At 58.7% G+C, this 13,063-nt stretch overlaps 1 protein-coding gene across 1 annotated transcript; it reads right to left on the bottom strand.

Annotated features, from left to right (window-relative positions):
- Window positions 1-3,334: 3,334 nt before the first annotated feature.
- Window positions 3,335-7,376, bottom strand: CHADL (chondroadherin like). Its single transcript, XM_062568835.1, has 4 exons — window positions 7,218-7,376; window positions 5,086-6,759; window positions 4,116-4,282; window positions 3,335-3,548 (listed from the first exon to the last, which is right to left on the bottom strand). Exons 1-4 carry the CDS (start codon window positions 7,374-7,376, stop codon window positions 3,338-3,340), a joined length of 2,211 nt encoding a protein of 736 aa, XP_062424819.1. The 3' UTR covers window positions 3,335-3,337.
- Window positions 7,377-13,063: the final 5,687 nt, after the last annotated feature.

The raw sequence follows: 13,063 nt of genomic DNA, 5'->3' as shown, positions 1-13,063 counted from the left end.
CCTGAATCTCCCTAAAACTCGTCTATAGTCCTGACTCAGCTTCTTCTGGTTACCATCCTCTCCTTCCATATTTCTTTCCTCCTGCTGCATAGGTGAGAAAGTGCTGTGCCAGCCAGCCAGTGCCCAGCTGTGATTCGGGCAGTTGTGGAAGCGTCTCGTGGAAGCCCCCAGGAAAACAGCATCTCTGAGCCGGGGCGGGGGGGGGCGGGGGGGTTGCCAGAAAGTGTCTGCCTCTGGCCAATGCTCCTACCACGAATTTCCAGGCAGGAATCACAGATGGCCCTGGAGGCTCAGGTCTGTTGGCTCCTGGCAATTGCTAGTGAAGGCTGAGCTTGCTGCTTCCTGCAGGAAACCAGTTTAAAGTGTTTTAGCCCCAGAGCGGGGGAAGACTTGGAGGTAGAAGCTGGTTGTGTGGTTGCCATAGCAAAGGGTCCAGCAGGAGAGCAGGGTCCTATCACTGATGTGTCACTAGGGTGAGCTACTCTTGGGCTGTCTGGCCAGCACCTTCCCTGAGCTCTCAGCAGCTGGGAGCTTTGAGGGTCCTCAGCACCTATAGCCCTGAGCATGGGTGGGTCTGCACACGCTGTGTCTGTGTTGACCCCTGCCCTCTGCACTCACACCTGGAGGGGGAGCATGGAGAAAGCACAGCACTGGGGCTTCCCTGCCAGTCTGACTTCCTGCAGCCGGGTGACCAACGTGAGCAGCTCTATCTCTGGGAAGTAGCTCTTGCTCAGGCTGAGTGCCCAGAGGTTAGGCCCGTTGGGACGGCTCAGTGTCCCAACGATCACCCTGTTGGGATGGAGGGAAACCATGTTCTTGAAAGCCAAGTTGTGGTGGGTCAGTTGCTGCAAGCCCTAGGAAGTGCCTGCCTTGATGCTCTCTACCTTGCATCACTTCAGGTTTAAGTGAGAGAGACTCAGGAGAGAGGAGAAAGCTCCTGCAGGGATGACTCTAAAGCTGTTTTGTGGCCATTGGAGGAACTAGCCCAGTCCTCTTCCCCTCCCCAGGGCATGGCTCAGCCTGTGCCACCCTGGTCCCGTCAGCTTGGGCCCAGGAAGCACCAGGACTCTGGGCACTTTGTGAAAGTGCCTTTCTCTGCCCGCTGTGAACGGCCAAGCCTCTAGCAGAGAGCCTTGGGGGAGGCAATCCTGCCCTCCTGGCCCCATGCCAGCATGGCCCTCAGGTGAGCAAAGGCCACTCATACTGGGCACAAAGTAGGAGTGTGGAGCTGGGCCTCAAGCTGGCTCCAGCTGGCAGCTGAGCATTCTCCAGCCTGCCCCAGCTGGGAGCCCCTGAGCCTCCTTTTGCCCATTTCCCCATAGCACAAATGCTCATGGAGAAGGTGCAGGTGGGGAATCAGGAGTCTGGATGCTGTAGCTGCTCTGGAGGCAGGAACGAGCCCAGAGCAAAGGAACGCAACTTTCAGAGGTGATCGGACAGGAAGGGCAAGTTACTCGTCGTCACGTGGCGTATGGCTTTCCACATGGCCGTGGTGGCCCATCCAGGGCCACCAACGGTTCCCAAGACCGCGGGAGCGCGCAGGCTGGGCACACAGAGGCGGCCCCGCTGGGTGCTGGCTGTGCGAGGTACCGTGCCGCGGGGTGATGCGAGGAGGGGGCTGCGGGTGCAGAAGAGGCCGCCCCGAGGTGGGGACCGAAGCGGCGCTGGGGACCAGAGCGGGTTGGACGAGGGGGCGGTGGCGGCGTTTCAACGGGCTGCGAGGCCGCCCTGCACGCTCGAGGGATGCGTCGCGCAGAGGAGCGGCGACGTGGGCGGCCCGGGGAAGCTCGAGGGTTGTTTGGTCGAGCCGGCTCCAGGGGAAGCACCAGCCGAGGGCTCGTCCCTGCGCTGCCGTGGGCCTCGGGGCGCTCCGAAGGGGGCTGGCAGGGGCCGTGGGGTTTGGGACGCGAAGCCGGAGGTGGCAGACAGCCAAGGAGCGGTCAGCGCAGGGAAGCGGCTTCTCCAACGGGAGCGATGGCAAATTCCTGAAGCTAAACAATAAATAACAGCACCGCGTCCCGAAGGACACGTATTTCTGGTTGCAAGTTCTTCTAGAAGTTAGTGTAGAGAAGTGAATAAAAAAAAGGGAAAGGAAAATACTTCCATGTAGAATTTTATATATATCCTTTTATATGCACTTTTATATTCTGTTACGTTAGGAAAAAGTAAACTGTATAAATGAATTTTATATAAATCTATATAAACTCTTATATTGCCTTTCCCCCTAGCAGATAGAGAGCATCGTCTCTCCTTCCAAAAATACCTCCGTGCGGTATTTGTGCCTGGTTTGGCCCGAGACGGCTGCCTGCGCCCGCTCGCCGGCTCCGCGGGCCGAGTAACCAGCCTGCAGCGGGCGCCTTAGGGTGTTCCTCTCTTTCCTTCCCCCCGGGATTTCGCCTTTCCCCACACCTGTGATAAGGACAGTTGCCTTCGGGGCACGAGACCTGCCCAAGGACTTCAGCCTTTCCTGGGCTGCTCTCTGCACCGCTCGTTCGACGTCTGTAAGCATTTACCTTCGAGGTCTTCCCGGGGGGGAACAAAGTGCTGAATTTTGACTTAAAAAAAAAAGGGGGGGGAGGGAGACTCTTGCCTTCCCCCTGAGGAAGGGGAAATGCAAACCTGGCAGCCCTGGGGGGGAGTGCTACGGGGATTAGGTTGGGCACATCGCTTAGGAACAGGATGTGGAAACAACTAATCCCGTCTTGCAGAAAACCAGGAAGTTTTATACCTGCTTTTCTTTTAATCCTTAATAGCTTCTGGGAATTCAGAAAACGTTTTCTCTGGTGATTATTTTAAAGTTTCGGGCCAGCGCAGGATATTATGGCAGTGCCTTCTGCAGTCCTCCTCGGGGCTCTTTGATGTTTTCTGAAGCTGCTAAAGCACAAACATCAATATCCCTAAAAACAATTTAAAGAAAAACCTGCTGCAGATTACGCTTGCCCTACAAAGGCAAAGGAAAAAAAAAAAACAACCCCCCCCAAAAAAACCAGTTGGATATTAGACCTGACCTGTGTGGACGGAGAAGCCTTGTGAAAATAATTATCTTGTTTTGTCTGATTCAGTTTGAGTCACTAGATGAAGCGCGTTGCAAACACTACTAAAGCTTCTGACCTACTTCCTGCCAGGTTATTGCGCCTCTGTCTTAGTCCTGCACGACCAAGACCTGGGTCCCAGATCCTTGGTCAGGACAAATCGGCATCGGTCCAGTCGTGCCAGGCTCTCTCCTTTGCACCCTGCACAATATCTGGGTGGCTGCAGCGGAGACGAGTCTGGGAAAACTGCTCTCACCAAACTGCTTCCCGGCAGGGACGGCCCCGTTGCTTCCTGTGCTCTTTTCCTAAGCTTTGCTCTTCTTGAGGCCCCTGGTTGGTGGTTTTCCAAGTCTCTTTTGCTTGCTGGGCTTGCTCACAGGACGGGCTCCAGTGGCCTTGTCCCGGCCCCAACCAGGGCAAGTTTGGAAGATGGTGGAAAACTTCACCTTCTGGCCCTGGGCTTCGGCAGGGGAGCCACAGGTGGCCCCCACGCGGAGATTGAGTTTGTCGATCCACCTGGAGAGGTGGCAGGAAATCAGAGAAAGGAACGGGAAGGCGTGGAGGCAGCGGCCTGGGTCCGGATCCGGCTGCGCTGCGGCCTCTCGCCAGCGCGGACGGGTGTCAGCGCTGGGCCCGTGGCCCTAGGGCTAATGAGGGAGCAGGTGGCCCATGCAGGGCACGTCTTGGTCTGCCCCACGCGCGGACCACCAGAAGGCTCTCGTGGCTGGCACGGCCCAGAGCAAACACAAGGGCACGGAGCTTCTGTCCTTCCTGAGCTGACAACTCCCATTCAAAACCACGGAGAGGTTTTTGGCCAGCTGGGACCAATGGGGGCTCTCCGGTCCAGCACCTCCTCGGCACAGGGCTCATCTCAAAGCCAGATGAGGTTTCTCAGGGCTTTCGCCAGGTGACTTCTGAGTATCTCCAAACATGGAGATCCCACAGCTGCTTTGGGCTGCTGAGCCAGTGTCTGACCACCCTCCCAGGGAAGTTTTGGGGGGTTTGGGTTTTTTTTTTCCCTTATTTTCTTATTTCGTTATCCTTCCCTATTTCCCGTGGGCCCTGCCGCCTCCCGAAGCTCACCTGCGCAGGGGAAGGAGCTGGCAGTCGCAGTGGAAAGGGACGTCTCGCAGGTTGAGGATTTCCAGCCCCGTGAAGCTGCGCATGTCGGGGATACGGCTCATTTTGTTGTTCTCCAGGTAGAGACTTTTGATCTTGGGCCCAAGACCAGCAAAAGCACCTGAGGAAATCTGCAATGAAGCAAGGGTGAGTCACAGGCAGCTCCTGCTGGAGCAGATGAGCAGATGTGTGCACGTGCACTGCTAATCCCTGCAGTCTGGGGTGGGAGGGGGGGACTGTGAAAGCCTGTGCTGGGTCTGGAGGTCCCATGAAAAAACTGTTTTAAATAGCAGTACACAGGCTTAATACCCTGAAAGGAAGAAATGGTTTAATTAACTGGTTTCAGTCACATTTTAGGAATCACTACAGTGATCCCTTGATGATGTAAAAGGGGCCTGGTCCCTAAGAGGATGGTGACAATACCACCAGTTTCTTGAAAGGAAGGAGAAATTCAGGATATTAGTAGTGAAGAGTCCTGGAGAAGAGGTGACAAGAGAAGGAGATGCACGGCCAGGCAAGTGGGAAGGGGATCCTCTGGGGCAGAAGGGCTTTGGGGATGATCTCAAGTCCACTGAAATGAGCAGGACTCCGTTTTCATGAGGGAACTGTGGACAGAGTGGCAAGGGATGTGGGAGGACCCATGACTGCCCAGATGGCCAGGCAGAGGAAGAGATTGGCCCCTAGGAGCTGAGTGTTGGACCAAGGTAACTTTCAGGTGAGCCCGAAGAAGCATCTCCTCTTGGCTGGACTGTGACGCATCTCCCAAAGTGAACAGTGACATCTTGGAGATGTCCAGGGCAGAAACATCCTACAGGGAGGGCAGAAACATCCCACAGGAAGGAATGACATGGGACCCCACAGGAATCTCTAACTTCATCAGCTTTGTGGAGGCAACCTGGCCCCTTTCTCTAGGAGTCTCCCCTCTTGTGCACACCTGCTCCAGGCCCATGTTGTCCAGGTAGAGGTGCTGCAGTGTGCTGGCCACTGGCAGGAAGGCGCCAACCCCCACAGACTTGATGGGGTTCTTGGACAGCTTCAGCTCACTGAGGGCAGGCAGGCCCTGGAGAGACCCCGTGGGCACTTCCCCCAGGTGATTTTCATCCAGGTGCAGCTTCTCCAACATCTTGGCGGGACTCAGGGCTGTGGGGGATATGTTGCTGATGGCATTGCCCGTCAGGTAGAGCCAGCGCAGCTTCTTCACCCCTGCTAGGTCGCCCTCGGACAGTTGTGTGATGGCATTGTGCTGCAGGTGGAGGGAGAAGAGGCTAGGAAGGAGCCTGAAGGCACCCCGGGGTACCCGGGTGAAGCTGTTGTGGTCGAGGTACAGGTAGGCAAGCTGTGGAACACCATCAAAGGCAGCAGCATCCAAGGCAGAGAGGTTGTTGTCAGAGAGGTAGAGGTAGACTAACTTCTCCAGGCCCTGGAGTGCACCGGGCTGCAGCATGGCAATTTTGCAGCTCTGCAGGTGGAGCGAGACCAGGCCCTTCAAACCGGGGAAGGAGCCCTGTGGCACGGCCTGAAAGTTGTTTCGGCGCAGGTCAAGGAGCTGGGTGTTGCTGGGGAAGCCCCGGGGGATCTCCCGGAGGTTTCTGTTCTCACAGTTACCATGTTGGAAATCTGGGGAGCAGGTGCAACCCTCTGGGCACTTTCTTCTCGCAGCCTCTTCCGGCTGCCCAGCTGGAGGAACAGGGCTAGGGGATGGCCGTGCCCCTATCAGGTGGTCTCCACACCTCATATCAAGGGGCCTGAGCAACTCCAGCTGCTGCCCCCAGAGTGCAGGGGGGCCAGCACACACTGCCTCCACGTGCACCCGTGCCGCCCTCATCCACTCCCGAAAGGGGCGCAGGTGGCAGGAGCAGAGCAGGGGGTTCCCAACCAAGCTGATTTTTGCTATGCTGGCTGGTCCAGCCAGCGGCTGGAGCCCCTGCAGCTGGTTGTTGCGGAGGTCCAGCATGTGCAGCTGAGGGCTCTTCACAAAGGCTTTGTGTGAAATGTCCTGGAGGGCCGCGTTGTCCAAGAAGAGGTGCTTCAACGAAGCCATGTCGATGGCCTCTTCGGTGATGTAGGTGATGGGGTTGTGGCCCAGCTCGAGCCGTGTCGTCCCAGACAGCCTTGACAGAGCCTCACTGGGCAGTGCCTGCAGTTCGTTGTGGTCCAGGCTTAGCCTCCTCAGGGTGGGCAAGCCAGCAAAGGCCTCATTACCCAAGACATGAAGGGCATTATGGGACAGGCGGAGCCACTTGATCACCTGCAGGCCCTGGAAGACCATGTCTGGGAGGTAGACAAGGGCATTCTCGCCAAGGTTGAGGAAGTTGAGGAACCCCAGTTGGCTGAAAGCACCCGGCTGGATCTCCTCAATGCGATTCTTCTCCAGGATGAGCTGTTGGAGGGAAGACAGCCCATCCAGAGACTCCTGGTAGATGAAGGCTATAATGTTGGAGGCCAGGTTGAGGTAGACTAGTCTTCCCAGTCCCCGGAAAGCTCCTTCCTCAATGCTCTCCACCTTGCAGTGCTGCAGATTTAAGTGTGTGAGGTAGGGGGTACTGAGGAAAGCTCCTGCAGGGATGACCTTGAAGCTGTTGCCCTGGAGATCCAGCTTTTTGGTGATCTGCAGGTAACACAAGTGTGGATTTATTCCAGAGGTAAAATCACAACCTCCCCCGCTTCATCTCCTGCTCAGAAGTGATCTAGCATGTTGGCTCTGGGCTCGTTATGGAAGTATCAGTGTGGTCCCTACACTGTCCTATCCTAGGCTTATTTCATCATCTACCTCATAACAGCAGGGTTAAGTTAGGGCAGTGATGATCCATGGCATGGAAAGCAGTGAGTTGTCTTTTTGGTTCAGCCAAATTATGTGCTTGTTGCCAGCATTTTACAAGCCCGGTCCTGGTGGAACCTGGCTGGTCTCATGCCCTCTGTTCCCGCGCACATGCCAAATGCAGAGCACAAGGTGAGGAGGCTCACTGGGTACGCCAGTACTCTGGGACAAGGACCACGGTGGCATATGATGTGACTTTCCAGAGGTTGCATATGCCTCCATCCCCACCCCTGCCTTCACCAGCCAACCTGTGGGATGGTGCTGGGTATCCCCGTGAGGTTCCTGTTCAGGCACAGGACGTGGGTCCTGATGTTGTCGCAGATGCAGGCTGGAGGGCACCGGTTGGCAGCTGTTTCCTGCAGCACAAGCACAGCTGCAAGCAGAAGGAGACCCAGGGAAAGCTCCATCGCAGACGTCACCTATGGCTGGAGGAGATGCGGCATGAAGCAGGACGAGCTGGAAAGATCCCTCCTGACAACAGTGAAATCTGCAGATCTGCTGCTCACCAAATCCTAGGGGGCACTAGCAGGACACAGTTTCAACCAGACAAAAGAAACTTTTTACGCTCCTGGGAATTGCTGGACTTTACTGTTGCGGGAGGTGATGGAGGCAGCTGGTGTCGGCAGAGTCGAAAGGGGCTGGATAAACTCAAGGGCAAAGGGCTGTTGACGGGAAGAGGCAGGGATGGCTCTGCCAGCCGTAGCCCTGTGGGCGCTGCAGGGGCACCGGGCAGGAACTGCGGAGTGGGGCCAGGCTCCCACGCTCTCCCAAAATAGTATCAGCTACCGCTGGTACCGAGTGCAGGGACAAGCAGATCATTACTTGGAGCCATGGGGCATCTCTGAAAGCCTCTTGCTCTAGAACTGTGTTTTTATGGATTGTAAATGAGAAGGAAAGCAGAAGGAAGAGAAAATAAACACTTAGTGGCAAAGTTTTATCTTTACCTTGAAGATTGCTGAGAAGGAGATGTTGCCTGGACTCGCTCGAGGAGGGGCTCAGCGCGAGGCCAGGGTCAGCGCTGGGGACGGGGCTTGGAGCAGAGCCCCTCTTCCTTCCTCGCCAGCAGCACAAAATTCGCTTGATCTGCCCAAGAGCGCGATGTTACGAACACAAGGTAGGGCTCGGTCTCCGTACGGCAGGCGGGTCCGTGGGCTGCAGAAGAGCTGCCTCGCAGCGCTGCGGCCGTCGTCCCCCGCGCCCCGGCCGCCCGGCTCCCCGGGCGCCGGCCGCAAGCCGAGCGCGGCGTGCGCCCCGCTCGGCCGGCGCCAACGTCGCCTTGAGCTGTTCGGAGCGGTTTGGACGTGCGAGCTCCACCGGGGTCCGGGCGGGCAGGACGAGGCAGCAGCGAACAACCTCCCCCCCTCCCCGTCCCACTCGGGGCCGGGGGTGACGTCGGGAACCGCGGACACGGCCCCCCCCCGGGCCTGCCCCCGGCTCCGTCCTCGCAACGCCTTCGACGGTGCGCCGTCCTCCGGCGAGCGCCGCCGGACCGGTCCCCAGCGGCTTGACCCGCATGCCGGCCGCCCTCCCCTTCCCGCTCACCCGGGGCCGGAGGGCGCCTCATCCCCGGGAGGAGGCAAAGCGAGAGCAGAGCGCTGCCGGGCGGCTGCCGGGCTCCCGCGGTGCTGCGCCGCTCTCTGCTTTTCCGTGCAGAAGCGGGAGCTGAATGGGCCGTTGTGAGCGGCAGCGCTCGGCTCGCCGGATGGAGCCAGCAGAAGCAGGGGGGAGGAGGAGGAGGCTGGGGGGGGGGGAGAGGAAGGGATGAGCCCCTTGGGCAGCGACCCGTGGGGTGCGTCCCCCCACGCTGGCGGGGGGGACCTGCGCCCCCCGGAGCAGCGCGGGCCCGGCGAGCGGCCGCGGGAGTCGAGGTCCCCGTTCTCTGCGCCCTGCCTTTCCCTTGCTGGCTGCATAGTTTGCAGGAACTGTGACTGGCCCGTGCGCAAAGTCAACATCCATCCAGCATCGCAGCTGCTGCGGCGAGGCTGAGCGAAAGGAGCCAGGGCCGCCGCTGCCGCCCGCGCCCTCCCGAAGCGCCGCGCAGAGCAGCCGCGCGCCCCGTGGGCCGCTGCTCCCGTCCCTTCTGCACGTGCAATCTCTAGTTTTCCTGATTTTGTTTATTTGCTTGCTTCAAAGGCAGTAGCAAAATCTGCAAAGGATTTAATGTTAATATTTTTCCCCCCACCCCCCCCCATCAAACCCTTCATCTATTGGGAGGGGAGGGAAAAGAAGCCGCAGGTTCTTAAGTTGAACAGCAGCAGTTGTTCAGCCCGCAGCTGAGGCACAAACTCTCCTGCGGGGACAGTCTTCACCGCAGTCCCTCTGGGCGATTTAGCTCCACTAATCCCAGGGCAGGGGATGGGTAAAAAACACCCACCTGACGCTGCTTGGCGGGGGGGGGGGGGCTCCAAACGGCCTTACCAGAGCCTGAAAGGATGCAAGAAACGCGCGGTGGCAGCAGCCCCAGCGGGCACAACCCTCCTGCCGGGGCTGCGCTCGGCGTCTGCCCTGGCCAGGCGGCTGCTCCCTTCTGCCCGGCAGTGAGCGGGAACGAGCCTGGCAGGCCTGGAGCCCGGTGCGCCCCGGGGGAGCCAGGAGGAATTTTCCACCTCCTCTCCTCCGGCCAGCGCTTTCCTTTGCAACGGCGTGAGCAGGCGCCGTGTTTCGGTCCAGGCTGGGGGGGAGGAGACACGGCTCAACCTGTGCAGCCAGCAGACGTGCACCGACCCGCCGCTTTCCTGCTGCTCCTCCTGCCAGCGCCAGTCCCATCCCGGTGTGCCTGCGAGGGATGAACCTCCCGCCAGGAGCTGCTTGCTCCCAGAGTCTCCCCAGCCTTCGCTTCAGCTGGGCGCCCCCTCCCCACCAGCTCAGCCGGGCTCCCAGGAGCACAGGCGCCAAGGATGGGGAGCGCTTCTTATCGCCCGTGTCACGCAAGTGGCATTTCCAGTCTTGGTGAGACCTCCCAGGAGCCACCAAAGGGGGAGGGAACGGTCTCCCAGTTGTGCCAGCTTGAAAGGAGAACTGGGGGGGGGGGGGGGGGGGGAGGGGGGGGGGGCCTTCTGGTGGCCTGGTCTTGCCATCCAACCTGCCCGATGCCATGGGCAGCTCATAGGCACCAGCTTTGACATTTGACCTCCGCCGTGGGCGCTCGCTGCCCACATCAGCTCACCAAGCTCTGTTTTCTGGGGTCCCAGCCAGCTGGTCGCCCACATTTGGTGCCCCGAAGCAACAACCAGGCGCTTGCAGCCGTGCCCAAGCCTTGTGGCGCTGCCTTTCTCCTGGTCATCCGCGTCCTTTCTTCACTCCACACACAGTAGGAGGAAGCCACCGGCTCTGCTGCCTCGTGGGTTGTACCAGAGCTGAGAGGAGGGAAAAAACTCCAGTGCACCTGCACCGAACTCATTGGGAGAAGGGTGACAGCACACTGTGAGCACCAACCAAACCCTGAGCGCGCCCAGGGCAGGTAGGTGACCCTCACGGTGCTGCTTGGGTGGGCACCGGGCAGCATGCGGGGGAGCTGTGATGGGCCCTGGGAAACACCAGCCGCAGGAGGGTTTTTGCCAGAGGTAGAAGAAGCAGATGCGAGCTGGTGGAGGGCAGCAAGGCCAGGGAAGGGCCACCTCCTGGTCCTGAGGAATGGGAGCAAAAAGAGCCAGAAAGGGCAGGGATTTGTTACCAGGCGAGCTCTAGTGTGTGTGGAGGTGGAATATGGCTTGCCAGCAGTGCTGGTTTCCTTTAGGTTGGACCTTTTCTTCCATGGTGCTGGTCGTGGTCCGAGGGGGGCTGCCCTCCCGGGCCACCCGCCAGCAAGCAGCCCCGGCGAGGCGTGCTGCTCCTGCCTTCCTCAAGCGCCGGGCATTGCTAGCTCGGGGTTTTTCCTCCGAGGCCGTATTTTCCGAGCGGGTGAGCCGGTCCGGGCTTGCGCCACCCTCGCAAGGTGGGGACGTGGCTGGGGAGGCGGCGCAGGTGAGGGCCGGAGCATGGCCGAGGCTGGGTGCCCGGCAAGGACGCGGTGCTTTATGGGCACCACAGCAGGAAGCCCTGGCCAGGAAAGAGCATGTTTGTTTGCTGCTACCAAGCAGGCAAAATTGAAGGCTGCGGAGATTATGGGTGCTCTGGAGTTGTCCTGCATTGGCCGGGGAGAGGTGTGGGGGGGTGAAGCTCTTCCCCATGCCCAGCTCCCCTGGGGCGCTGCGAGGGCGGCCGCTGGCACCGTGGAGGTTCGGTCCCCCTGGCCGGCACCGCCCCGTTTGACCTCAGCTCAGAAAATGGCTTTTTAAGCCCTGGCACCAGTCCTGAGGGGTCCTTGGAGGTGGCACAGGAGCAGGGCAGAAGGGGGGGGAGCAAGGGAGGCTCAGAGGCTGCCTGGGGCCCTGGCTGGGGCTGCAGGGTGGGGGAGCAGCCGTGTGTTTTTCCCTTTCCATTTTGCCCCACGCTTTCAGCCGCTCCTTCCTTCTCTTCCTGCCCTTCCCCATCCCCACTTCCCTCCTTCGCTCCTGTCGCCGCTGGGGGCCACAGAAACCAAAGGCGCGGGGATGTGCTGAGCACCAGGGCTCTCATCGCGCAGAGAGAGGCTGCGGCGTTGCTCGGGGCTCAGGGTCCCCTGCACCCCGAGACCGCTGCCTGCAGCCGTGCCGGCCAAGGGGGCCGCACAGGGAGGGCGCCTGACCCCGGCTCTGTCACCAGAGCCGAATGCAGACCCACAACACCTTCTCTTGCTGTTCCCTTCTGTTCCTCCCTTCCCCCCTCCCCAATTGCAGAAGCTGACCTTCCCACCAGGCACGAGCTCCGTCACCACCAGCCCCAAGGACAGTGGCAAACCCACGGCCACACCGACAGCGAGAGGCGAGCCTCTTGCCAGCGCGGTGACCACCACCGCTGCCACCATCGCTGCCCTGGCCACCATCAGGACCACCCTGCTCCCCCCCCACCCGAGAGCCTCCAGGTGATCGGAGGCCGGCCAGAGCTGCAGCTCCACAGCCCCCAGCCGAGCACTGAGCACCCCGCCCGCATCCTGCCAGACAGCGGCCCAAAGAGCCAGCGGATCGCGCTCACTCCCCACCACTGAGCCCCCACATACGTGCCCCTATGAGTATCACCCTCCAGAGGTTCAGATGTCTCCAGGGGTGCATGTGAAAACTGAAGCTGCCAGTGCTGGATGAAGGCTCAGTCAGTGCCAAGCCTCATGACTGCTCATCAGAAATGAGGAATTTTCCCAGCCTCCCTGCAGGTTTTCTTGCTGTTGTTGTTTCTTCACCCAGAAATGTACTTACCTGTTTTGGCATCTTCCAGAGATGTGGAAAGGGAGTAGTTTTTTGCTGTAATGGTCAGGACATGAGGTGAGGACACTTCAGCTCGGATGATTTTAATCCACCCAAGGCCACCTCTACCAAGCCAAAGCACATGAGGAGCTTCAACAGCTAGAGGAAGGCCAGGTGGCAACTATCAGAAGGAGAACACTGATGCAGAGGATATGTTTCTGTCCTCCCCCTCTCACTCCTCCTCTCCTTGCAACCAAGCCCTCGCTGCCTCTCCAAGAAGCAGGCTCTAACCTCAGGCCACTGCTGCAATGCAAGTGGCAGCCTGCCATTTCAGCCTGGCTAGGCACGTTCCTGCTCCTAAACAGTTTTTCAGCTTTTTCCAAGTCCATTAATTGCTTTCGGGACACTGGGGTTACACCCCAAGACAAGGAGGCAAGAGGCTGTGCAATTACCTTCCAAAACCAATAAATGCTATCCAGTATTTCTGAAGTGCCCAATGCAGGTAATTTCAGATGCCTTCTGTTCTGCCACAACCTCCTTTTACAGGAGGAAACAGAGCAGGAGACTGACTCTCACAAAAGAGCAAGACAGAATACATAGAAAGTGAGAGGCATAAACAGTTCATTTTCATTCTCAACTTCCATTAAAGGAAATAACCCTTGCTTTCCATAAAAAAAAAAAAAAAAAAAAAAAAATGGCTTTGCCTGCAAGAAAACCTGCCCTCTTCTATTCTCTCATCACTTCCTCCCACTGAAGTGATTCACTGCTCACAGACCCCCAAAGATCACTACACACTAATATAGTATCTCTTTCTCTTTATTATCACTGTTATGCTG

Source organism: Rhea pennata, chromosome 1 (assembly GCF_028389875.1).
Source record: "Rhea pennata isolate bPtePen1 chromosome 1, bPtePen1.pri, whole genome shotgun sequence".
Lineage (NCBI taxonomy): Eukaryota > Metazoa > Chordata > Aves > Rheiformes > Rheidae > Rhea > Rhea pennata.
This window is presented reverse-complemented; position numbering and strand designations above follow the sequence as displayed.

What these genes read in the sequence shown, in the direction of transcription:
- CHADL (XM_062568835.1), bottom strand. Translation starts at nt 7,376, where the DNA reads ATGGAGCTTTCCCTGGGTCTCCTTCTGCTTGCAGCTGTGCTTGTGCTG. An exon ending in ACAACATGGGCCTGGAGCAG is followed by an intron (nt 4,283 to 5,085) that starts GTGTGCACAAGA and finishes GCTTCATTGCAG; the next exon opens with ATTTCCTCAGGTGCTTTTGC. An exon ending in CAGCTCCTTCCCCTGCGCAG is followed by an intron (nt 3,549 to 4,115) that starts GTGAGCTTCGGG and finishes CCACCTCTCCAG; the next exon opens with GTGGATCGACAAACTCAATC.